Consider the following 24,860-nt stretch of genomic DNA (forward strand, 5'->3'; position numbering starts at 1 on the left):
GAGGCTGAGGCAGCAGAATCGCTTGAACCCGGGAGGCAGAGGTTGCAGTGAGCCAAGATCATGGCACTGCACTCCATCCAGCCTGGGAGACAGAGCAGGACTCTGTCTCAAAACAAAAAACAAAAACAAAAAAAGAGGTGGTTCCTGCCCTATAGGCAGTTAAGATCTAAAACACTGACATATCTAAAGTGGTTAAAGTGGTACAAAGAATAGCTAATACTTAAATATTTGTTTATACATATTTCTGTATCTACAAATCCACATCACAAGAAATTAAGTAGTTATAATCATCCTACTTCTATAAGCAGAAGTCAAGAAATTCCACTAAATTAACAGTCAGTTCAGACCAAAATAGTTTAATTTTCTACTTTCATTTTGCACTAGAAGATTAAAGTAAGGAAGTTCATCTGCACACACAACCATATCATTGTCTGATAAGACCAAAGGTTCAGTAGGAATGTTAAAAAGTGTTAACAAAGGGGGCTTTTCGCCTCCTGGGTTCAAGCGATTCTCCTGCCTCACCCTCTTTTTTTTTTTGAGATGGAATCTTGCTCTGTCTCCCAAGCTGGAGTGCAGTGATCTCCGCTCACTGCGAACTCTGCCTCCCAGGTTCACGCCATTCTCCTGCCTCAGCGTCCTGAGTAGCTGGGACAACAGTTGCCTGCTACCATGCTCGGCTAAAATTTTTTTTTTTAGACAAGAGTCTCACTCTGTCACCCAGGCTGGAGTGCAATGGTGCGATCTCGGCTCACTGCAACCTCCACTTCCCAGGTTCAGGCGATTCTCCCGCCTCAGCCTCTGGAGCAGCTGGGACTACAGGCACACACCAGCACACCCAGCTAATTTTTGTATTTTTAGTAGAGATGGGGTTTCACTATGTTGGCCAGGCTGGTCTCGAACTCCTGACCTTGTGGATCCACCCGCTTCAGCCTCCCAAAGTGCTGGGATTACAGGCGTGAGCCACCATGCCCAGATACGCCCAGCTAATTTTTTTTTTTTTTTTTTTTTTGTATTTTTAGTAGAGACGGGGTTTCACTGTGTTAGCCAGGATGGTCTCGTTCTCCTGACCTCGTGATCCACCCACCTTAGCCTCCCAAAGTGCTGGGATTACAGGCATGAGCCACTGTGCCCGGCCTAGCAGCAACCTTATCTGCTTCAAGGGCTCCAAGAAGCTAGGGCATTGGCACATAATAAATGTTCAATAAATTTTGCTAAATCTGTCTACGAATGAAGTACCAAAAATTGGAACTCATTTTTACTTTTATACTTTTCTCATTCTTGAGCCTGCTGGGAGTAATTATATTACTAAGTATACTGGTGTTCAGCAAATGCCTATGTAAGTTAACTAAACCATAACTGAATTTCTTAAACAGCACTTAAGAAAGCTAAATAAGAAGCCTTAAAATGTGATAACGCCAGATACTCGTTTTTGTTTTTTAATGTGACAAGACAAAAGATACAAATATTCTGTCTCTGTCACCCAGGCTGGAGTACAGTGGTGCTGTCTCAACTCACTGCAAATTCCACCTCACAGATTCAAGCGATTCTCCTGTCTCAGCCGTGGGAGTAGCTAGGATTAAAGGCACGCACCACCAAGTCCAGCTACTTTTGTATTTTCAGTTGAGACGAGGTTTCACCATGTTAGCCAGGCTGGTCTCGAACTCCTGGTCTCAAGTGATCCACCCACCTCAGCCTCCCAAAGTGCTGGGATTACAGACGTGAGCCACTGCACTTGGCCAGAAGATACAGATATTCTTTCAAAGGGACACCAAACCAAAGAAACTTGTGCCCATAATCCCAGCTACTGGGGAGGCTGAGTTGGAGGACTGCTTGAGCCCAGGAGTTCAAGACTACCCCAGGCAAAATAGGAAGACCTTATCTCCAGCTGGGCACGGTGACTCACATCTATAATCCCGGCACTTTGGGAGGCCGAGGCGGGTGGATCACGAGGTCAGGAGATTGAGATCATCCTGGCTAACACGGTGAAAACCCATCTCCACTAAAAATACAAAAAATTAGCTGGGCGTGGTGGCGGGCGCCTGTAGTCCCAGCTACTCGGGAGGCTGAGGCAGGAGAATGGCGTGAACCCGGGAGGCGGAGCTTGCAGTGAGCCAAGATCGCGCCACTGCACTCCAGCCTGGGCGACAGGGTGAGACTGCATCTCAAAAAAAAAAAAGGAAAGACCTTATCTCCAAAAATAAAAAAGACCACGCACAGTGGCTCATATCCGTAAACCCAACACTTTGGGAGGCTGAAGCAGACTCGCTTGATCCCAGGAGGTCAAGGCTGCAGTAGGCCCTGATTGTGCCACAGCAGTCTGGGCACCAGAGCAATACCCTGTCTCACACACACACACACACATATACACACACACACACACACACACACGATACTTTAAAAAAATAACACAAAAAGAGAGAAACAAACTTGATTTTTTGGAAAATTTCCAAACAGGTTTCACAGTTAAGGGCTTTTTATCTTCTTTAAGGCAAATGATCTACACAAAATTTATTTTTTTCATAAGTGCAAGAAACTGTCAAATAATTCTAAGCAGAGTACTTTCTTTTTTTTTTTTTTTTTTTTTTTGAGACGGAGTTTTGCTCTTGTTGCCCAGGCTGGAGTGCAATGGTTCGATCTTGGCTCACCTCCATCTCCACCTCCCAGGTTCAAGCAATTCTCCTGCCTCAGCCTCTCGAGTAGCTGGGACAACAGGCGCCCGCCACCATGGGCGGGCTAATTTTGTACTTTTAGGAGAGACGGGGTTTCTCCATGTTGGTCAGGCTGGTCTTGAACTCCCGATCTCAGGTGATCCACTCACCTCGGCCTCCCAAAGTGCTTGGGTTATAGGCGTGAGGCACCACACCTGGTCCACCTTCTGGTTTTCAAAGGCTAATTAAAGGCTGGGCACGGTGGCTCACACCTGTAATCCCAGCACTTTGGGAGACCACGGCGGGTGGATCACCTGAGATCAGGAGTTCAAGACTAGCCTGGCCAACATGATGAAACTCTGTCTCTACTAAAAATACAAAAATTAGCTGGGCGTGGTGGCCCACACCTGTAATCCCAGCTACTCGGGAGGATGAGGCAAGAGAATTGCTTGAAACCAGGAGGTGGATGTTGCAGTGAGCCAAGATGGCACCATTGCACTCCAGCCTGGGCAACAAGAGGAAAAATTCTGTCTCAAAATTAAAAAAAAAAAAAAAAAAAAAAGGAAAATGCAGTCCAGGTGCAGTGGCTCACGCCTGTAATCCTAACACTTTGGGAGGCTGAGGCGAGCAGATCACCTGAGGTCAGGAGTTCGAGACCAGCCTGAAAGACATGGAGACACTCCATCTCTACTAAAAATACAAAATTAGCTGGCGTGGTGGCGCATGCCTATAATCCCAGCTACTCAGGAGGCTGAGGCAGGAAAATCGCTTGAACCCGGGAGGCAGAGGTTGCGGTGAGCAGAGATCACGCCTGGGCAACAAGAGCAAGACTCTGTCTCAAAAAAAAGAAAAAAAAGAAAGAAAGGAAAAAGAGATGGGGGTTTCACTATGTTGCCCAGGTTGTTTTCGAACTTCTGGGCTAACCCAGTCCTCCTCGCCCTGACCTCCAAAAGTGCTGGAATTACAGATTTGGGCCACTACCTGCCTAAGTCTTTGTCTTGATCTAGGTATTTTATATTTTAAAACTCCTTCTAGACCAGGTGTGGTGGCTCACGCCTGTAATCCCAGCATTTGGGAGGTTGAGGCAGGCAGATCACGAGGTCAGGAGTTCAAAACCTGGTGACCAACATGGTGAAACCCGGTCTGTACTAAAAATACAAAAATTAGCCGGGCATGGTGGCAGGCCACCTGTAATCCCGGCTACTCAGAGGCTGAGGCAGGAGAATCACTTGAACCTGGGAGGCGGAGGTTGCAGTGAGCTGAGATAGGGCCACTGCACTCCAGCCTGGGCGACAGAGAGAGACTTTGTCTCAAAAAAAACAGCAACGGCCGGGCACGGTGGCTCACGCCTGTAATCCCAGCACTTTGGGAGGCCGAGGCAGGCGGATCATGAGGTCAGGAGATCGAGACCATCCTGGCTAACACAGTGAAACCCTGTCTCTACTAAAAAAAAAAGCTACAAAAAATTAGCCGGGTGAGGTGGCAGGTGCCTGTAGTCCCAGCTACTCGGGAGGCTGAGGCAGGAGAATGGCATGAACGCCGGGGGGCGGAGCCTGCAGTGAGCCGAGATCATGCCACTGCACTCCAACCTGGGCAACAGTGAGATTCCGTCTCAAAAAAACAAAACAAAACAAAAACAAAAGCAAAAAACAGCAACAACAACAACAACAAACAAAACCTCCTTCTAGGCCGGGCATGGTGGTGGCTCACGCCTGTAATCCCAGCACTTTGGGAGGCTGAGGTGGGCGGATCACCTGAGGTCAGGAGTTTGAGACCAGCCTGGCCAGCATGGTGAAACCCCATCTCTACTAAATATACAAAAAAATTAGCCTGGTGTAGGCCGGGCGCGGTGGCTCACGCTTGTAATCCCAGCACTTTGGGAGGCCGAGGCGGGCGGATTACGAGGTCAGGAGATCGAGACCACGGTGAAACCCCGTCTCTACTAAAAAAATACAAAAAATTAGCCGGGCGCGGTGGCGGGCGCCTGTAGTCCCAGCTACTCGGAGGCTGAGGCAGGAGAATGGCGTGAACCCGGGAGGCGGAGCTTGCAGTGAGCCGAGATTGCGCCACTGCACTCCAGCCCGGGCGACAGAGCGAGACTCTGTCTCAAAAAAAAAAAAAAAAAAAAAAAAAAAAAAAAAATTAGCCTGGTGTGGTTGTGGGCTCCTGTAATCCCAGCTACTTAGGAGGCTGAGGCAGGAGAATCGCTTGAACTCGGGAGGCAGAGGTTGCAGTGAGCCGAGATGGCGCCTCTGCACTCCAGCCTCTGTCACAAGAGCGTGACTCCGTCTCAAAAAAAACAAACAGAAAACTCCTTCTTCCAAGTGGTTATTTATTTTGTATATAGGTGAGAAGGAGGATTCATAGTAAATTAGATATGCACATCCAAACTTGTCAAACAAGTCATACTGCCCAATTTCCACAAGCCATTCAGAGTCCAAAAAACACTGGAACAAAAGGACAAATCCAAATTACAGCACAGATTTGCAACCAACTCAAAGATACACTTAGAAACTTTCTACAGAAACGTTTTTCAGGATAGCCATAAAAAAGAATGAAATCATATCTTTTGAATCCATGTCTGGATGCAGCTGGAAGCCATTATCGTAAGTGAATAAACGCAGGAACAGAAAACAAAATACCGCATGTTCTCACTTGTAAGTGGGAGCTAAACATTGAGTATGTATGGACATAAAGATGGCAACAATAGACACTGGGGACTACTAGATACGGGAGGATCGGGGGTAATGTTGGTAAAACTAACTGTTGGGTGCTATGCTCACGACCGGACCCGGGTAACAAGATCATTTGTATCCCAAACCTCAGGATTATGTAACAAACAAAATAAAAATTGAAATTACTTAAAAAAAGGCCGGGCGCAGTGGCTCACGCCTGTAATCCCAGCACTTTGGGAGGCCAAGGCGGGTAGAACACAAGGTCAAGAGATCGAGACTATCCTGGCCAACATGGGGAAACCCCGTCTCTACTAAAAATACAAAAATTAGCTAGGCCTGGTGGCGCACGCCTGTAGTCCCAGCTACTAGGGAGACTGAAGGAGGAGAATCGCTTGAACCCAGGAGGCGGAAACTGCACTCCAGCCTGGCAACAGAGCGAGACTCCGTCTCAAAAAAATAAATAAATAAATAAAAAATAAAAAAAGACATTACTTAAAAAAAAAGTTTCTAAGGGAAATAATTCTTAGCACAGTATTAACAATATAGTCATATCATAGTGTGGGCAAATACATTTTAAAGTAATCCTTTAGCATACCAGGCCCTGTATATTACTAAATGTTAAAGAAAACGATAATACTATTTAACACTTTCTGGCCGGGCACGGTGGCTCACGCTTGTAATCCCAGCACTTTGGGAGGCCGAGGCGGGCGGATCACGAGGTCAGGAGATCGAGACCATCCTGGCTAACATGGTGAAACCCCGTCTCTACTAAAAATACAAAAAATTAGCCAGGCGTGGTGGCGGGTGCCTGTAGTCCCAGCTACTCGGGAGGCTCAGGCAGGAGAATGGCGCAAACCCAAGAGGCGGAGCTTGCAGTGAGCCAAGATCGTGCCACTGCACTCCAGCCTGGGCAACAGAGCGAGACTCCGTCTCAAAAAAAAAAAAAAAAAAAAACCACTTTCTGTAAGAAATATGAAAAATAATGTGTTTGTTTTTCTATTAAACAGTAAAATGAAAAAACTCAACTAATTATCATCTACTAAAGTTGACAGACACCGAATAAGTAACTTAAAAAGCATTATGTAATAACTTTTCTACAGATGTTCATCTTACATTTTAAAACATTATCAAAGAGGGTAAGAAAAGCAAGTAATGAGTGGAAGTAAATTATTAGTTGCACGTTTACATGCTACTTTACAAAATGAAACAAAGAGAAAGGGAGATAGAACAGATACTAAACTTTTCTGAAACAGAAGGCACTCGTTATTTAATTAAAAACTAAAATGGCCCCATTACACAAGGCAACGTGATTTAACAATGACATCATTTATGAAGAGAAAGCCACTGGAATGAATAAATAGGAGCGATGGAAAAGGTCTGAAGACTGTCTTCTCATACCCACTGATTTTCAAATCAAAGCACTTAGATTTTTTTTTCTTTTTGAGATGGAATCTAGCTCTGTTGCCCAGGCTGGAGTGCAGTGGTGCAATCTCGGATCACTGCAACCTCTTCCTCCGAGGTTCAAGCAATTCTCCTGCCTCATCCTCCCGACTAGCTGGGACTACAGGCACACGCCGCCATGCCCAGCTAATTTTTTGTATTTTAGTAGAGACGGGGTTTCACCATGTTGTCCAGGCTGGTCACGAACTCCTGAGCTCAGGCAATCCACCCGCCTTGGCTTCCCAAAGTGCTGGGATTACAGCCATGAGCCACTGCACCCAGCCCCCTCAAAGCACTTAGATTTTGAATGAGATCTTTCCTACTTAAACTGAAATAACCATTTAAAAAGCACCAAACACCCTAAGAAACAAGTATATCTTTCTGTGCTGATATCTCTAGAAAATAAATTTTTTAAATTAAAAAAAAAAAGTATAATATTAGGGAAAGACAAAAGATGCAGAAACATTCGATATTATATTTGATAAAATATAATCTTAAAATAGAAAATTCTTTCATATGATCTTTTGCACAAAAACGATAACTGGTAAGACATTTAAATCATCTAAACCTACTTTTCATTAATGTCCAAATGTACTGGTCTAAAACACAACTTTTTAACAAATTAGATCTCAGCAATCTGACCCCAAGTTTAGTGACACCCTTGGCAAACCAACCCTGGTATCACATTCAACTTAACTTCTAAGAGAAGACATTTTCCTGACCCCAATAAAACCCAGCAGATGTGGAATTGTTATTTTTAGTATGTGAAATTTGGTTCATGAGTGAATTATACCCCTCAAGGAAATATGTTCTATTCTCCTGCCAAAGCCCAGCCCTGCACTCTTTATTAGACAGAACTCACAAGAAGTCATCCAAACTTAATCTTTAAAAGCCAACTCCTCCACAACCTGTGGCAAGAGTTTCAGAATTCAGCAGTGGCTAAGAAAAACATCTGAGGCTTTAAATGAAAAGTAAAATAAAATAAAATAAAGATCTGGGAGAATACGACTACAAAATGAAAGGAAAAGCTGTTGATAAAGAGGGAGGGGTGTCAATAAAAAAAAAAAAAAAAAAACTCACGCCTATAATCCCAGCATTTTGGGAGGCCAGGAGATCGAGACCATCCTGGCCAACATGGTGAAACTCAGTCTCTACTAAAAATGCAAAAATTAGCGGCTGGGCATGGTGGCTCATGCCTATAATCCCAGCACTTTGGGAGGCCTAGGCAGGCAGATCACCTGAGGTCAGGAGTTCAAGACCAGCCTGGCCAACATGGTGAAACTCCATCTCTACTAAAAATACAAAAATTAGTCAGGCGTGGTGGTGGGCGTTACTCAGGAGGCTGAGGCAGGAGAATCGCTTGAACCCAGGAGGCAGAGGTTGCAGTGAGCCGAGACCATGCCATTGGACTCCACCCTGGGCAACAAGAACGAAACTCCATCTCCCAAAAAAAAAAAAAAAAGATCATTTTAAAAAATAATGAATGTAAACAGACTAAGTGAACACCATGGAAGCTGCAATCTTCCACAATCATGTAATATATCTCATTTTGTACAGTGATATATACATGTATCATACAACATTTCACATCCAATGTTCTTTCTACATCGTGCCACCAAGAAGTTGAACATACTGCAAAAAGGTTAAATTTTACAGTAAAATAACTATAAGAGGGTAAAATTAGATACTTTTTTTTTTTTTTTGACAGGGACTCACCCTACCGCCCAGGCTGGAGTGCTGTGGCGTGATCATGGCTCACTGAGTCCTCAACCTCCAGGGCTCAGGCAATCCTCCCACCTCAGCCACCCAAGTAGCTGGGACTATAGGCATGTGCTACCATGCTCAGGTAATTTTCATATTTTTTGTAGAGATGGGGGATTCCTATGTTGCCTAGGCTGGTCTTGAACTCCTGGGCTCAAGAGATCTGCCCGCCTTGGCCTCCCAAAGTGCTGGGATTACAGGCATGAGCCACTATGCCTGGCCAAAACAAGATACTTTGTAGCAGGAAGGCAAAAGCTGAAAAAGCAGTAAGCTTCTAGGAAGGGATTTTATTATCTTTCTTTAAGGATGAAGTCATATCAATTAAAGGGGAAATACTACACAATTATTACTAGCCAGAAAGGAGAAAACTCGGATCTTCAAAAACCCCTATTAATGAAGCAAACAATCTCAACTCTTACAAAACAGCCTGTCAATGCCTCATTTATCTCCTTAGTGAATGTCAAGCTCCTGTTACCTTACAGAAACACATGCATTTTCTTCAGCTCAAACACCATCAATAACAACTAGGTAGCCCTAGCCTATGACATTAAATGGCAGACTTCCCCAGAGCATGATTTAGCAATGAGAATGCCTCATAACTGTTCTCTAAACCCCAAGTTATAAGCCTTTTAGAAATTGCAAAGATCCAAATTATTAACAGAAATAATCCCACAGTTTGCTCTGAAGAAGAGCAAAACTGGGCACTTCAATCTAAGAGCAAATAGAAAATAAACATGATGGTGTAGGTTGCCCGGAAGTGTCTAATTTTCTATGTTGAAGAGCTCAGCTTTTATAAAACTTTTCCCATTTCTACTCCCATAAATGCTTGGTTTATAAAACACCTGTCAGCTCTAGAGCATTAAATCTTAAAGCAAAAACACCTTTTCGAATAGATTTTTTTTTTTTTGAGACGGAGTCTCGCTCTGTCACCCAGGCTGGAGTGCAGTGGTGCAATCTCGGCTCATTGCAAGCTCTGCCTCCCGGGTTCACATCATTCTCCTGCCTCAGCCTCCCTAGTAGCTGAGATTATAGGTACCTGCCACCATGCCCAGCTAATTTTTTGGTATTTTTAGTAGAGACGGGGTTTCACCATGTTAGCCAGGACGGTCTCGATCTCCTGACCTCGTGATCCGCCTGTCTCGGCCTCCGAAAGTGCTGGGATTGCAGGCGTGAGCCACCGTGCCAGGCTGGCTCGAATACATTTTTTACAATCTAAAGAATTGTTCAAGCCCCTAGTTAAGGCAGGTTGCACCCTAGACTAGTAGAACTAGCCTCAGCTCTGGCTGTTGTCTCATTAAGTGATTCTCTGTACCTCAATTTCCTCATCTAGAAAATAAGGCAGTTGTACTAAATAACTTAAGTCCCTTCCAGCTCTAACTTTCAATTCTAAGATTTCAATTAACTAAGAAAATTACTGTCTTGTTAAAGCTCAACATGTAGTATTTCTAAACACACCACAGGAATGTAAGAAATCAGGGAACTTAAGCAGACTTTCCCCCTAGATTTACCAAAACTGCAGGAGGCAGGAAATATGGTTGCCTATTTGTTACCCTCACTTATTTAAGAATCAGTCTAAATGGAATGAGAATTTGGTAACAAAAGCAAACAATTTATAAACCCACATATATATGCCAAAAGAACTAGAAGTGGCCAGACGCAGTGGCTCACGCCTGTAATCCCAGCACTTTGGGAGGCCAAGGCGGGCAGATCACCAGGTCAGGAGTTCGAGACCAGCCTGGCCAGCACAGTGAAACCCAATCTCTACTAAAAAAATACAAAAAATTAATGGGCATGGTGGCGTGTGCCTGTAATCCCAGCTAGTCGGGAGGCTGAGGCAGAATTGCTTGAACCCGGAAGGCAGAGGTTGCAGTGAGCCAAGATCACACCACTGCACTCCAGCCTGGGAGACAAGCGAGAGTCAGTCCCAAAAAAGAAAACGAAAAAAAAAAAAACAAACCTAGAAGTTGGGTGATATTATTTGGTGATATTAAACTATTTTCCGTATTTTTATAATTGTGCCAGAATATAAAGATGTATGTGTATCCTTTTATTGTGCTTTATTAAAGATTAGCTCCATACAATGGAATTTAAAATGATACAGTCAGGCCAGGCATGGTGGCTCACACCTATAATCCCAGCAGTTTGGGAGGCCAAGGCGGGCAGATCACTTGAGGTCAGGAGTTCGAGACCAGCCTGGTCCACATAGTGAAACCCCGTCTCCACTAAACAAACAAAAATTAGGCGGGCGTGGTGGCACGCACCTGTAATCCCAGCTACCTGGGAGGCTGAAGCAGGAGAATCACTGGAACCCAGGAAGGGGAGGTTGCAATGAGTGGAGATTGCACCACTCCACTACAGCCTGGGCAACAGAGCAAGACTCAGTCTCAAAAATGAAAAAAAAAAAAAAAAGATAGACTACATAGACTACATAGACTTAAATCTGTTTACTGTTTTAAATTTCAAATTAATAGTGAAACATTTAGTTCAAAATGAAAGACTCTGAACATTTCGGTCAACAGATTCAATATTCTTCCCAGATTGTTTTTCCCTTCAATGCTCTCCTCATTCCTAATTCTTCTCAATCCTACATCCCCCACTCCATTCCAGACCCCAACTTACCCCACTCCCTTTCCTTCTCCTCCCTTCCTAACCATACACAGTACTTTCAAAGAAGTCTAGGAAGTTAGACTGCTACCTAGGAAGTATCAGAATCACCTAGGATGCTCATATGTTAGTGTGAAGGGAAGCTATGGGACTTTGTTTTTCAGATAACTAGGAGTTAAAAAAAATTCAATCCTGATTAACCAGCACACTCAGAGTGTAGGATATTCTGGTTAATACTAACCAGGGAACTTACTTTGTTGAAAAGCAACCCGTTAGATCATTTTCCCTTCAATTAGCAGTTACAGTTCACAAGAAATATCTGATGATTTAATCTGTGTTCTACAAACAGGTAAAATTCATAATAAATTTTTTTTTTTTTTTTTGAGACGGAGTCTCACTGTCGCCCAGGCTGGAGTGCAGTGGCACGATCTTGGCTCACTGCAACCTCTGCCTCCCAGGTTCAAGCGATTCTCCTGCCTCAGCCTCCCGAGTAGCTGGGACTACAGGCTTGTGCCACCGCGCCCGGCTAATTTTTGTATTTTTAGTAGAGACGGGGTTTCACCATATTGGTCAGGCTGGTCTTGAACTCTTGACCTCATGATCCATTCACCTCGGCCTCCCAAAGTGCTGGGATTATAGGCGTGAGACATCGCGCCCAGCCCATAATCAAATTTATTTATTTATTTATTTATTTTTTTTTTTGAGACAGAGTCTCACTCTGTCACCCAGGCTGGAGAGCAGTGATGCGATCTCGGCTCACTGCAACCTCCACCTCCCTGGTTCAAGTGATTCTCCTGCCTCAGGCTCCTGAGTAGCTGGGACTACAGGCGCACACCACCATGCCCAGCTAATTTTTTTATTTTTAGTAGAGATGGGGTTTCACAGTGTTAGCCAGGATGGTCTCCATCTCTTGACCTTGTGATCCACCCACCTTGGCCTCCCAAAGCACTGGGATTACAGGCGTGAGCCACCGCGCCCGGCTCCCTCTTATTTTTATTTTTTGAGACAGGGTCTTGCTCTGTCAACCAGGCTGCAGTGCAGTGATGTGATCTCAGCTCACTGCAGCCTCTGCCTCCCACGTTCAAGCAATTCTTGGCCTCAGCCTTCTGAGTAGCTGGGACTACAGGCGCGCATCACCATGCCTGGCTAATTTTTTGTATTTTTAGTAGAGAAGGGGTTTCGCCATGCTGGCCACGCTGGTCTTGAACTCCTGACCTCAGGTGATCCACCCACCTCAGCCTCCCAAAGTGCTGGGATTACAGGCGTGAGCCACTGTGCCCAGCCGCCCGACTAATTTTTGGATTTTTTTTTTTTTTCAGAGTCTCACTCTGTCGCCCAGGCTGGAGTGCAGTGGTGCAATCTTGGCTCACTGCAACCTCTGCCTCCCTGATTCAAGCGATTCTCATGCCTTAGCCTCCCGAGTAGCTGGGACCATAGGCATGTACCACCACACCCGGCCAATTTTTGTATTTTTCTTGAAGACAGGGTTTCACCATGTTGCCCCAGCTGGTCTTGAACTCCTGAACTCAACCCATCCACCTGCCTTGTCTTCTCAGTGCCTGCATTAGTGAGCCACCACACCTGGCCCATAATCAATTTTTATCCTATGGAGGAGTTGACCTACAGGCCAAAGAAGGCCTTAGAGCTAAGAATGGTTTTACATTTTTAAAGGGGTGTGGAAAAAACATACAAAACAGAAAATGTGGCTGGGCGCAGTGGCTCACACCTGTAATCCTAGCACTTTGGGAGGCCGAGGCAGGTGGATCACATGAGGTCAGGAGTTTGAGACCAGCCTGGCCAACATAGCAAAACCCCATCTCTACTAAAAATACAAAGATTAGCTGGGCGTGGTGGTGCTCACCTGCAATCCCAGCTACTCAAAAAGCCCAGGCAGAAGAATCGCTTGAACCCGGGAGGCAGAGGTTGCACTGAGCTGAGATCGCGCCACTGCACTCCAGCTTGGGTAACAGAGTGAGACTTCATCTCAAAAAAAAAGAAAAAAGAAAAAAAGAAAAGAAGGCCGGGCGCAGTGGCTCACGCCTGTAATCCCAGCACTTTAGGAGGCCAAGGCGGGCGGATCACGAGGTCAGGAGACCGAGACCATCCTAGCTCACACGGTGAAACCCCGTCTCCACTAAAAATACAAAAAATTAGCCAGGCGTGGTGGCGGGCGCCTGTAGTCCCAGCAACTCGGGAGGCTGAGGCAGAATGGCGTGAACCTAGGAGGCGGAGCTTGCAGTGAGCTGAGATCGCGCCACTGCACTCCAGCCTGGACGACAGAGCAAGACTCTGTCTCGAAAAAAAAAAAAAAGAAAATGTGACCACACGAGGCCCACAATGTCTAAAATATTTACATTACTATCTGGCCCTTTACAGAAAGCTTGTCAACCCTTATTCTGCAGCACCAAAAACACTGAATAGTACACAGACTCCAGAATATTGCCCAGAAGTGCTCCTTTCTCAAACTAACTGGAGAAGTTTCCTTTACTTCAGTTCCAAATTACTTAAACAGAATCTCTATTTCTCAAATTTATTTGCCTAAATGACTAGCCCTCAAGAAAGTGTTATCTCAAAAGGCTCTATTCCCTTCTTTAGACTCAAGTTTCAGCTACGATGCTAGAATTGGTTCCCAATAAATGCAAAAGATTGGAAATCTTACCTGGGGCATTTGCTATAGCCAATGGCAGGCCTTGAATTGGGTGCACCTGGATTCCTGAAGTACCCAATGCACTGAGGTTAATGGTCTGGAGGCCTGGCATGGAGGAGAGTTGAGCAGCATTCACAGTGACTGTGCCAGCAGGAATGGAAGCAGCTGAGGCAATGGGTGTGAGAGTGGTGTTGCTGCTGCTGGTCTGCCCCAAGGAAACACCCTGCATTGGGGCTAAGGTGATTGTCTGGGCTTGTGGGTTCTGAACTTGGAGGTTCTGCAGCTGTAGAGTCTGCCAACTGACCTGTCCATTGGGCCCCACTGTTGGTGTCCGGATGATGATGGGACCAGAGTTTGGAACAGCCTGAAGCTGGAGGTTCTGGAGGGTTTCCTGGGAGATGGCTTGAGTTGTAAAGGTCTGCCCTGACAATGGAGCTGCTTGGAGGGCCTGGAGGGCCTGTCCCCCTTGAACTAGCTGAGGCTGGATAAGAATTTGTTGCTGCTGTGTCTGCTGGTTTTGCTCTCCTTCTTTTTGCTGGCCTGCTTGCAGTGAGCTTCCAGATGTCTGGTTTTGCTGGATGTTCAGAGCATCAGACCCCTGTAGCCCACTGACCCTCTGGGGTGTCTGGCCTTGAGAGTTGGTCCCTGATGATCCACTGGTAGTAAAGTTCATAATTCCCATGTTGCTGGTGGTAGTAGTAGCTGAGTAGCTATTGGCATTGGTGAAAAAGGAGCTAGAACTGGCTTGTGATGACACCAAGCTGGCAGAACTGATGGTAGTCCCTGAGGTGACAGGCTGTGAGCCACTCTCCTGGGACCCAGAGCTGCTGATCGTGACTGCCTGAGAGCTGGGAGTCAAAGTAGCTGCAGAAACGCTGTTGACAGGTAGCAAGGTGATGTTCCCATTCAGGGCCACTGGTACATTGGTCACATACTGAGTCTGTCCTGAGAGTACATTATTAGCCAGGCCTTGGAGGGGGACAGCCTGCTGGAGTAGGTTTGGCATAGCAGCAATGATGTTGCCTCCACTTCCTCGATTTGTGATAATCTGTTGGTTTGCACCTGGTATGATCTGTATTTGACCAGAACCATCCTGCTGCACTTGGGCCCCAGTGGCAGTAAACTGCAGCTGTTGCCCATCAACAGTCTGGAACTGTGGGATTACTTGATACTGAATATTAGGCATCACTCCAGGTAGTCCTGTCAGAACTTGCTGGTTCTGTAAGTTGGGAGCGGCAGCCACAACATACTGCCCACCAGAGACTGTGCGATTCTTGGAAGACTCACTGCCATTGCTGCCATTGGTATTGCTGCCACTCTGTTCCTTTGAGGTAGGGGTAGCCCCAGAGGAGGAAGAGATGATCTGCCAGCCATTGGCACCCTGTGAAAGTTGTGTGGCTGTGAGGTCAAGCTCACCTGTTCCCCCTGACTGACTCGGGCCCTGGGAGTTGTTGCTGTTCTCATTGGGTGACTCAATTCTGCTGCAAGTTGCTGCCAGCAGAGCCAAAGGGGATGGCTGGGACTCCTGGCCGAAAATAAGGGAGAGGAAAGGAGTTAGTGACACCCAGCTGCCAGCCTAGGGGGCAGTATACAACAAATAAACAGCAACGTAGTGCAGACAAGGAGCAAAAATCAGAAACAAAAAGCTGACCTATCTGTATTGCTGAAACTCCTGTCTTTGGGGATCTCCATTTTCTTACTTCCTTATCTATAAAATGGTTTAGTCTCTCCCTAAAACGCTTTCTGTGAAGAGTAAGGCAATTATCTAAGAATATTTACATCCTCTCAACACCTTCCCCACTCTATGATTATCACTTACCTGCCCTCCTCCTCCTCCACTGCTGCTGCTACTGCCTGTGCTGCTACTTCGAGCCTGTGAAAAGGCACCACCACCATTACCATTGCCCCCATTATTGCCACCAACTCCTTTTTCAATCTTCACCACAGCTGTCATTTCATCCATGGAGTGATCTTGGTCTAAAATAATTAAAAAACAAACAACTTAAACTTGAGGGAAGAAAAGAGATGAAGTAGGAAGGATAAAAGGAGGCTATGATGAAATAGCAATGACTAACAGGAAGACGAAAGGCGCCAGCATAAAGAAAATGGGTTGGAGGGCAGAGGGGAGCTGCAGGGCATGCGGGACATGAACTAGGTTCAGTGGTGCCAAAAGTGGGCCTTAATTCTCCCTTGTACAAAATTAAACTAAGAAAACATTCAAAAAGTGCTTTGGGGATAGGAAACGTGAAGGACGGTAGGCATGTTTAAAGAGTTTCAAAATAAAAAGTATCCTAAGGGAAAAAAAAGAAAAAGGCAGGTAAGGCAAAAAACAACATGTGGGTGCATGGAAAGCTTGCTAAAACTAAGGTTAAAAGAGATGGAGAGGCCGGGCGCGGTGGTCACGCCTGTAATCCCAGCACTTTGGGAGGCGGAGGCAGGCGGATCACCTGGGGTCGGGAGTTTTGAGACCTGCCTGACCAACATGGAGAAACCCCGTCTCTACTAAAAATACAAAATTAGCCGGGTGTGGTGGTGCATGCCTGTAATCCCAGCTACTCCCGGAGGCTGAGGCAGGAGAATCGCTTGAATCCGGGAGGCAGAGGTTGCAGTGAGCAGAGATCGCACCACTGCACTCCAGTCTGGTTAACAAGAGCGAAAACTCCGTCTCAAAAAAAAAAAAAAGATAAAGAAACAAAAATCCAAGTGTGAAAAGTAACGAGAGGGGAAAAAGAAGTAAAAAGTGTGAGTAGGAAAACATTTGTGAATACTGCTAAGGAACTAAAGGGGTCTACAGGTTAGCAGTCATGAGGTTTCTGGGCGGAGAGCGGACCCTGAGGGAAAGGGCGGTTTCGGGGTGAGGGGCGTGGAAAGGGCGGGACGGTGCGGGGGGGGGGGGGGCGGGAGGGAAATCTACAGAAAGTGGGGGGAGGAGGGCCTTGGAGCAGGCGGCGACCAGAGGGCGGACCAGGCAGGCGGTTGGCCCGGGCGGGGCCTTCGCTGCTCGGGCCGCCCCCGCGGCTCCAGCCCCTGGCGGGAGGAGCCTCAGGCGGGCGGCCGAGTAGTGGGGGGTAAGGCCCGTCCCCCCGTGGCCGGGGCGGGCAGGGGGCGGGCGAGGCCACGCTGCCCCCTCCCCCGGGGCGGGCGGCCCATCCCCCTCCTCCTCGGAGGCCCCGCCACTGCCCCGTCTCCCTCCCTTCCCTCCGCCCCGGGCGGGACCTAGGCCGCCGCCGCCGCCTCCCGCCCGCGCCCCCCTCACGGCGGGGATCGCCCGGTCGGCCCTCGCGCGCGCCCCCTCACTCGCCTCCCACCCCTAAGCTTAGAGTGGACTCATCCTTACCGCTCATGGTGGCAGCTGAGGGACAAGCTCAAGGGGGTCCTGTCCGGGGGGGTTGGGGGGGGCCGGGAAAAACGCGGACGCTGACGAGGCAAGCGAACCCGGACCGGACAGGGAGGGGGGGGTAAGGAGGAGGGAGCAGCGCGCCACAAGCCCAACCTAGGCCCCGCCCCTTCTCTGCTGCCCCGCCCAATGAGGGAGGGGGAAAGGAGGGACTTGCAGAAGAAAGACGGTGAGATTATCCAATGGCAAGACTCGTTTGCTCTCTAAGGCGTGTGAGGCTAAGTTGCGTGCCTGGTGTCCGCCCAAAAAGACCGCCCTCTCAGTGTTAAAAGCCAATGAAGGATGCAGGAAGTGAAGATGGGCGGGAGCTGGAGATGATTGGCTTGGAAGGAAACCAGTCAACCGGCAGGCGGGCTCCCTGAGACGTAGGGATAGGGAAAGCTTTGATAGGAATGACAGAACAACGGCCAACCAGAATCCGGGATATGCCTGGGCAAAATCCTAGTGGGCGGAGAGGTAAGAAGTAGGCAGGAATAGGGTAGGATGAAGCTGATTAAAGCCAATCAGAAATCAGGCGGGCAGCCAGGAAAGTTATGATTGGATTAAGACTGAAAAGAGACAGGAAAGGGCGCATATTGACGTGAACTAAAAGCCAATTAAACGCCGAATTAACTCTGAGGGCGGAAACTTGGAGTGGCAGAGGAGAATTGGCGGCTCCCTCAGTTATTCAATCCAATGAGGGGACGAAGTAGGCCTGGCACCGCCTCCTAGTTAGCCAATGGGCGTTAACAGAGCTGCCCATCATGAGGGAGGGGAGAGGGCTGTGCCAAGAGGAGACCGTCGCCATATTGTCCCTCCTCAGCGGACGTTGTTGCAGTCATTAGGTGGGACGCTTTAGCGGAGTCCTGCAGCTCAACAGGTGTCAGAGCCAAGGCATTCGGCGCGCAGTTCCGCGTCAACACTAGGACTTGAGTCTTCATTTAACTGCCCCTATAAAGTACCTCTCAAATGTTACCCCCTCCCGGGTGGGCGGACAGGCGGGCAGATTCCTCAATGTCGCTGCAAGCCCTGGGAGTGCAGGCGGGACGAGATCTGGTGACAGCGCTCACCAAATAAGTTAATACTGAGCTGAACAATATGCAGTCTCCGTAAGACTCCAGGAAACGCGATTTTATTAAGTTCCCCCAGACAGGCGCTAACCACTTAAAAGACTGGTTAACTTTTCAAGCCTTGAGGCTAAAGTGCGGATAAGTCACTTCCATTTTTTCCCCCTTAATAGTAAATACCGCTTATGCATAAAGCAAGATAGCTGAGCTCCTGCTTTTTGCAATCATGAGGGTTAAGAAACTTTATTGCAGGCACCTGGATTTCTGGCCTCATCTTTATCCGTGTTTTGGTGGAGCCGGCCTTAATAGCTTGTCAATGACACGATGAGGTCATGTCCTTCAGTATTTGTATCTTATATGTTGTCACTGCTTATATGTTCTTATATTTTAAAATCTGAATTCTCCTAAACTATTTTAAGCCCTTTGAAGGCAAGAACTGAGGCCTCTGCTGCTTTAAACAGGTAAAAAGGTGAAATGATTGCTGACTGCCTACCGTGTTAGGTGCCGAAGTCAGGGAGGCAGTTAGTATTCTATGTCATCCTTAAAAGAAAGATTTTATTAAGTATTAGCTATATTATGTATTTTATAAGTGAAGACATTTAGGCTAAGTGACTTACCCAAGGTCATAAAGCAAATGAGTTGTAGTGTTAGATTCCAACCCAGAACAGTTCCACCAAAAGTTTTCTATAAATTCTTGAGGGAATTAAACAATGTCGCCGGGCGCAGTGGCTCAGACCTGTAATCCCAGCACTATGGGAGGCCGAGGCGGGCGGATTGCTTGAGCCCAGGAGTTCAAGACCAGCCTGGGCAACATGGTGAAACCCCGTCTCCACAAAAAATAACAAAAATTAGCCAGACGTGGTGATGTGCGTCAGTAGTCCCAGCTACTCGGGAGGCTGGGGTGGAAGGATCGCTTGAACCCAGGAGGTTGAGGCTGCAGTGAGCCCAAATCCTGCCACTGCACTCCAGCCAGGACAACAGAGCGAGACCTTGTCTCCAAAATAAGTAAATATATAGACTGGGCGCGGTGGCTCATGCCTGTAATCTCAGCACTTTGGGAGGCCGAGGCAGGGGGATCACCTGAGGTTGGGAGTTCAAGACCAGCCTGACCAACATGGAGAAACCTGGTCTCTACTAAAAATATAAAACTAGCCGGGCGTGGTGGGACATGTCTGTAATTCCAGCCACTTGGGAGGCTGAGGCAGGAGAATCGCTTGAATCCAGGAGGCGGAGGTTGTAGGGAGCCAAGATCATGCCATTGCACTCCAGCCTGGGCAATGACAGTGAAACTCCGACTCAAAAGAAAAAAAAAAAGTAAATATATAAATGCTTTTTAATTTTTACTGTCTAGCTCCTGAAAAAAAAAAAAAATCCTGCCCCTACTCCCAGGACGGATCAAATGGCATCATCCTCTTATATACCTTTATTATAAAATTTATCAGATTCCATGACAATTTCATCTCTCACTATATCAAGGTTTCTCAAAACGAAATGTCACACACTCTCAGAATCCTCTGGGTTCTTTTTCAAAAAAGGCAGACTCCTAGACTTCCACCCTAAACCTATTTTTAAGTAGCTCTTTCAAGTGATTAGGCCCTAAACCTAGTTTAAAACACACCAAGAAGGCTGGGCGCAGTGGCTCACGCCTGTAATCCCAGCACTTTGGGAGGCAGAGGCGGGCAGATCACTGGAGGTCAGGAGTTCGAGACCAGCCTGACCAACATGGTGAAACCCCGTCTCTACTAAAAATGCAAAAATTAGTTAGGCGCGGTGGCATATGCCTATAGTCCCAGCTACTCGGAAGGCTGAAGCAGGAAAATCGCTTGAACCCGGAGGCGGAGGTTGCAGTGACTGGGGATCACGCCACTGCACTCCAGCCTGGGCGACACAGCAAGATTCAGTCTCAAAGAAAACAAAACAAAACACAAACACCAAGAGAAGAAACTGGGGAAAAGAAACTTCCAGAAAGGGAGAAATTTCCTGGAAGGAAGAAACTGCATTACTCATCTTTGTAAACCAAGCTCTGAAGATTCTAATAGCTGTTTAGTCCATTCAGCAACTGTCCATACCTAAACTTGTTTGGGGGTGGAGATAGGGAGAGGAAACTTAACACCGTGGAGGAGTATTCTAAACATTTCACATATGTATCTAATTTAATTATTCCTACCAATTTAAGAGATAGTTGTCCCCTTGTACAGATGAGAAAACTGAGGCTCAGATATTTTGGTTAAATTATGACTGTTCTGTTTAGTTCCAAAGCCTGTGTTTTTTCCATAGTCCTAGACTACACCTGGATTGGGAATTAGGATAAAATTAAACTAGGGTTTACTTTTTTTTTTAAACCAGATACTGACAAAAAGACCTAGATTCAGAAATTCAATAGCCATCATCCTTTTTACAATCCTTTCCCTTTTGCTCCTCCAGAAGAAGACAATTCAGCATGTGGCCAGTGAGGAATGCCCTAGACATATACTAGTTTATTGATAATCCCTGAGAGCAAATGAATGACATGATCCATCTTGTCCAATTGCTCTGTAAAAACCTGAAAAAATATTCTTTAGACTGAAAAACCAAAAACAAAAAAACCAACTTATATCAAGGCTATTCAGATCCCTCACATGCACACACGCAGTGTCTATCTTTTTTTTTTTTTTTTTTGAGAAAGAGTCTCACTCTGTCTCCAAGGCTGGAGTGCGGTGGTGCAATCTCAGCTCACTGCAACCTCTGCCACCCAGGTTCAAGTGATTCTCCTGCCTCATCCTCCCAAGTAGCTAGGATTACAGGTGCGCGCCACCATGCCTGGCTAATTTTTGTATCTTAGTAGAGATGAGGTTTCATCATGTTGGCCAGGCTGGTCTCAAACTCCTGACCTCAGGTGATCCTACGCCCACCTCGGCCTCCCAAAGTGCTGGGATTACAGGTGTGAGCCACTGCAACCGGCAATTTTTTTTTTTTTTTTTCCTGAGACGGAGTCTTGCCCTGTTTCCCAGGCTGGAGTGCAGTGGCGTGACTTTGGCTCACTGCAACCTCTGCCTCTCAGATTGAAGCAATTCTTTCTGCCTCAGCGTCCCTTGTAGCTGGGACTACAGACATGTGCCACCATGCCTGGCTAATTTTTGTATTTTTAGTAGAGACGGGGTTTCACCATGTTAGCCAAACTGATCTTGAACTCCTGACCTGAGCTGATCTGCCCGCCTCAGCCTCCCAAAGTGCTGGGATTACAGGTGTCAGGCACTGCGCCTGGCTACCTGGTTAACTTTTTGATGTTTTGTTGAGATCTCATTATGTGGCCCAGTTGGTGTTGAACTCCTGAGCTTAATCTCAAAGTGCTGGGATTACAAGCATGAGCCACCATACCCCACTTAAAATTCATATCTTTTTTTTTCTCTATATGGAGTCTCGCTGTTTCGCCCAGGCTGGAGTGCAGTGGCACGATCTCAGCTCACTGCAAGCTCTGCCTCCCGGGTTCAAGCTATTCTCCTGCTTCAGCCTACCGAGTAGCTGGGACTACAGGCACCCACCACCACGCCTGGCTAATTTTTTGTATTTTTAGTAGAGACAGGGTTTCACCGTGTTAGCCAGGATGGTCTCAATCTCTTCACCTCGTGATCCGCCCACCTCGGCCTCCCAAAGTGCTGGGATTACAGGCATGAGCCACCGCGCCCAACCATTTTTTTTTTTTTGCGGGGGTGGGGGGCTACAGGGTCTCGCTCTGTTGCCAGGCTGGAGTGCAGTGGCGTGATTTTGGCTCACTGCAACCTCTGCCTCCTGGGCTCAAGCAATTCTCCTGCCTCAGCCTCCCAAGTAGCTGGGATTACAGGCGCACGCCACCACGCCCAGCTAATTTTGGTATTTTTAGTAGAGACAGGGTTTCACCATGTTGGCCAGGATGGTCTTGATCTCTTGACCTTGTGATCCACCTGCCTTGGCCTCCCAAAGTGCTGGGATTACAGGCGTGAGCCACTGCACCCGGCCAAATTCATATCTTTTATAAGAATGACTTCTATGAAGCCTTTCCTACCTCCCTCAGTTATTGAATACACTGGCCACTGTGCTCCTTTTATTTGCCTTCATTAGAGGTTTCTAAGTATCCTGTCTCCCCGACTAGATTAAGTGATTTGAGGGCAGGGATGATGCCTTTTCACTTTGGATTCTCAGGGCCTGGAATATAGTTGAGTCCCAGTAAACATTTTTGTTAAATGGGAGGGGAAGCCTAATCCTGACCATCCTGAATAGTTTCCAGATATAATACTAAGATTGATTCTCAGCTTTCATTTGGGTGCCTTATAAAAGTTAAATCACTCTTCCTAATTTTTGTTTGTTTGTTTTGTTTTGAGAAGGAGTCTCACTCTGTCACCCAGGGTAGAGTGCAGTGGCAGGATATTGGCTCACTGCAACCTCCGTCTCCCAGGTTCAGGTAATTCTCCCACTTCAGCCTCCCAAGTAGCTGAAACTACAGGCACATGCCACCACCCCTGGCTAATTTTGGTATTTTTAGTAGAGATGGGGTTTCACCATGTTGGCCAGGCTGGTCTCAAACTCCTGACCTCAAGTGACCCGCCCGTCTCAGCCTCCCACAGTGTTGGAATTACAGGCGTGAGCCACCGGGCCTCTTCCTGATTTTGAACCCAATCCTCAGCTTTTTTCAGTCTCCCATTTAGCAATCTGATAATTAAGAACATTTTACAGGACGGGCACGGTGGCTCACGCCTGTAATCCCAACACTTTGGGAGGCTGAGGCAGGCGGGTCACCTGAGGTTGGCAGTTCGAGACCAGCGTGACCAACATGGAGAAACCCCATCTCTACTAAAATTACAAAATTACCCAGGCGTGGTGGTGCATGCCTGTAATCCCAGCTACAAAGGAGGCTGAGGCAGGAGAGTTGCTTGAACCCCGGAGGTGGAGGTTGCGGTGAGCCGACATTGCGCCATTGCACTCCAGCCTGGGCAACAAGAGCAAAACTCCATCAAACTCTCAACTACAGCTAAGTACAAAGTGGACTAACTGAAATTTCTTTTACTTGTCCTGCCTACTCTAGGATAAAGGAGGCTAGAAAAAGAGTCTTTTGACAAAATAGTAAAGCCTCGCAGTCTTCTAAACTCTTACTTTCCACCTCTCTGAACAAGAAAACAAGCCTAGACTTTTCACATCAGAAGCTTGTGATAAGCAGGCTAAGATCATTCAGTGCAATTAGGACTACAGAAGCTGGATGGAACATCATATACATCCCCAGAAGTCTTTTAAGAGCCCTGGAAAGGCAAGAAACTTATCCAAAAAGAAACTGAAACAAGACGGGCTTCTTTCTGGTTGGCAAGCTCAGAACTTGTGAGAAATTCAGGACTGGCTGCTGTTAACTGGTTGCTGATAATCTTTTTTGTGTTTGTTTCTTTGTTTGTTTGTTTTTTTGAGACAGAGTTTCGCTCTTGTTGCCCAGGCTGAAGTGCAATGGCGCAATCTCAGCTCACCGCAACCTCCACCTCCGGAGTTCAAGTGATTTTCCTGCCTCAGCCTCCCGAGTAGCTGGGATTACAGGTATGCACCACCACGCCCGGCTAATTTTGTATTATTTAGTAGAGATGGGGTTTCTCCATGTTCGTCAGGCTGGTCTCCAACTCCCGACCTCAAGTGATCCACCCGCCTCGGCCTCCCAGAGTCCTGGGATTACAGGTATGAGCCACTGTGCCCGGCCAATATTCTTTATTATTATTAACATTATTTAAAGTGACTCATTCTGTTGTAAGCCGGATGCGGTGGCTCACGCCTGTAATCCCAGCACTTTGGGAGGCCGAGGCGGGCGGATCACGAGGTCAGGAGATTGAGACCATCCTGGCTAACGCGGTGAAACCCCGTCTCTACTAAAAATACAAAAGAAAATTAGCCGGGCATGGTGGCGGGCACCTGTAGTCCCAACTGCTGGGGAGGCTGAGGCAGAATGGCGTGAACTCGGGAGGCAGAGCTTGCAGTGAGCCGAGATGGCGCCACTGCACTCCAGCCTGGGCGACAGAGCGAGACTCTATCTCATAAACAAATAAATAAATAAAATAAAATGACTCATTCTGTACCTTTGCTGTGTCTTTCTTTCCTTATCTGTGAAGCCTTGTGATTCATCCCTGCCTAGGCTGCACCTAGTAATACTAGGAAGGCATTCATTCAGTTCTGCAGTCTGTGGCTCTGGTGGTCTTGAAGGCCCTGAAGGAGAAAGGCTGGTTGTAAAATAAGAATTTTTGTTTGAGGGTTGGGAGGCATGGTCAGGAACACAATTTAGTTATTGTTGGAGCTGAACTCTGGCTCAACCTTTTTTAATATTCTCTGACAGTAAGCCCAGCTAATGGTCTCTGGAGCTGGAAGATCCTTTACCAAATAAAACCAACAGCAGTTGGAGGCATGGTGAGGAAGAGGAAGAGAGATTTCTGAGAGACTGGAAGGTTCACAATCCATCTACTTTCTTGAGAACTGGAGAAGGCAGGCTCAGGGAACTGAGGAGGGTCAGAGACTGGCTTATACCCCAAATAGATCAAACATAGAGCTTTCCTGAACATTTAAATCTGACCCCTAGGGATTCCAGTTTGGAACAAATACATCATTAAAACATTTCCCTTCCCTTCCCCAAATACCCAACCCCCTAAAGCTTCTCAGGGAGCC

General features: G+C 46.9%; 1 protein-coding gene across 3 annotated transcripts in view; it reads right to left on the reverse strand.

The window, feature by feature from the left end:
• Positions 1 to 17,291, reverse strand: part of SP1 (Sp1 transcription factor) — a 35,933-nt gene extending 18,642 nt beyond the window's left edge. The window contains exons 1-3 of one of the 3 annotated variants that reach the window (XM_055249161.2): positions 17,113 to 17,291; positions 15,595 to 15,752; positions 13,788 to 15,300 (exon numbers count right to left, since the gene is read on the reverse strand). In XM_055249161.2, coding sequence (XP_055105136.1) covers positions 13,788 to 15,300; positions 15,595 to 15,752; positions 17,113 to 17,119 — 1,678 coding nt within the window. In that variant the 5' untranslated portion in view covers positions 17,120 to 17,291. Of the gene's footprint in view, positions 1 to 13,787; positions 15,301 to 15,594; positions 15,753 to 16,728; positions 16,771 to 17,112 lie in introns of those variants that run through there. The other 2 variants (XM_055249166.2, XM_055249162.2) reach the window with 2 other exon arrangements.
• Positions 17,292 to 24,860: the final 7,569 nt, after the last annotated feature.

The sequence above is a fragment of the Symphalangus syndactylus genome, chromosome 17 (assembly GCF_028878055.3).
Source record: "Symphalangus syndactylus isolate Jambi chromosome 17, NHGRI_mSymSyn1-v2.1_pri, whole genome shotgun sequence".
NCBI classification, from domain to species: Eukaryota; Metazoa; Chordata; class Mammalia; order Primates; family Hylobatidae; genus Symphalangus; species Symphalangus syndactylus.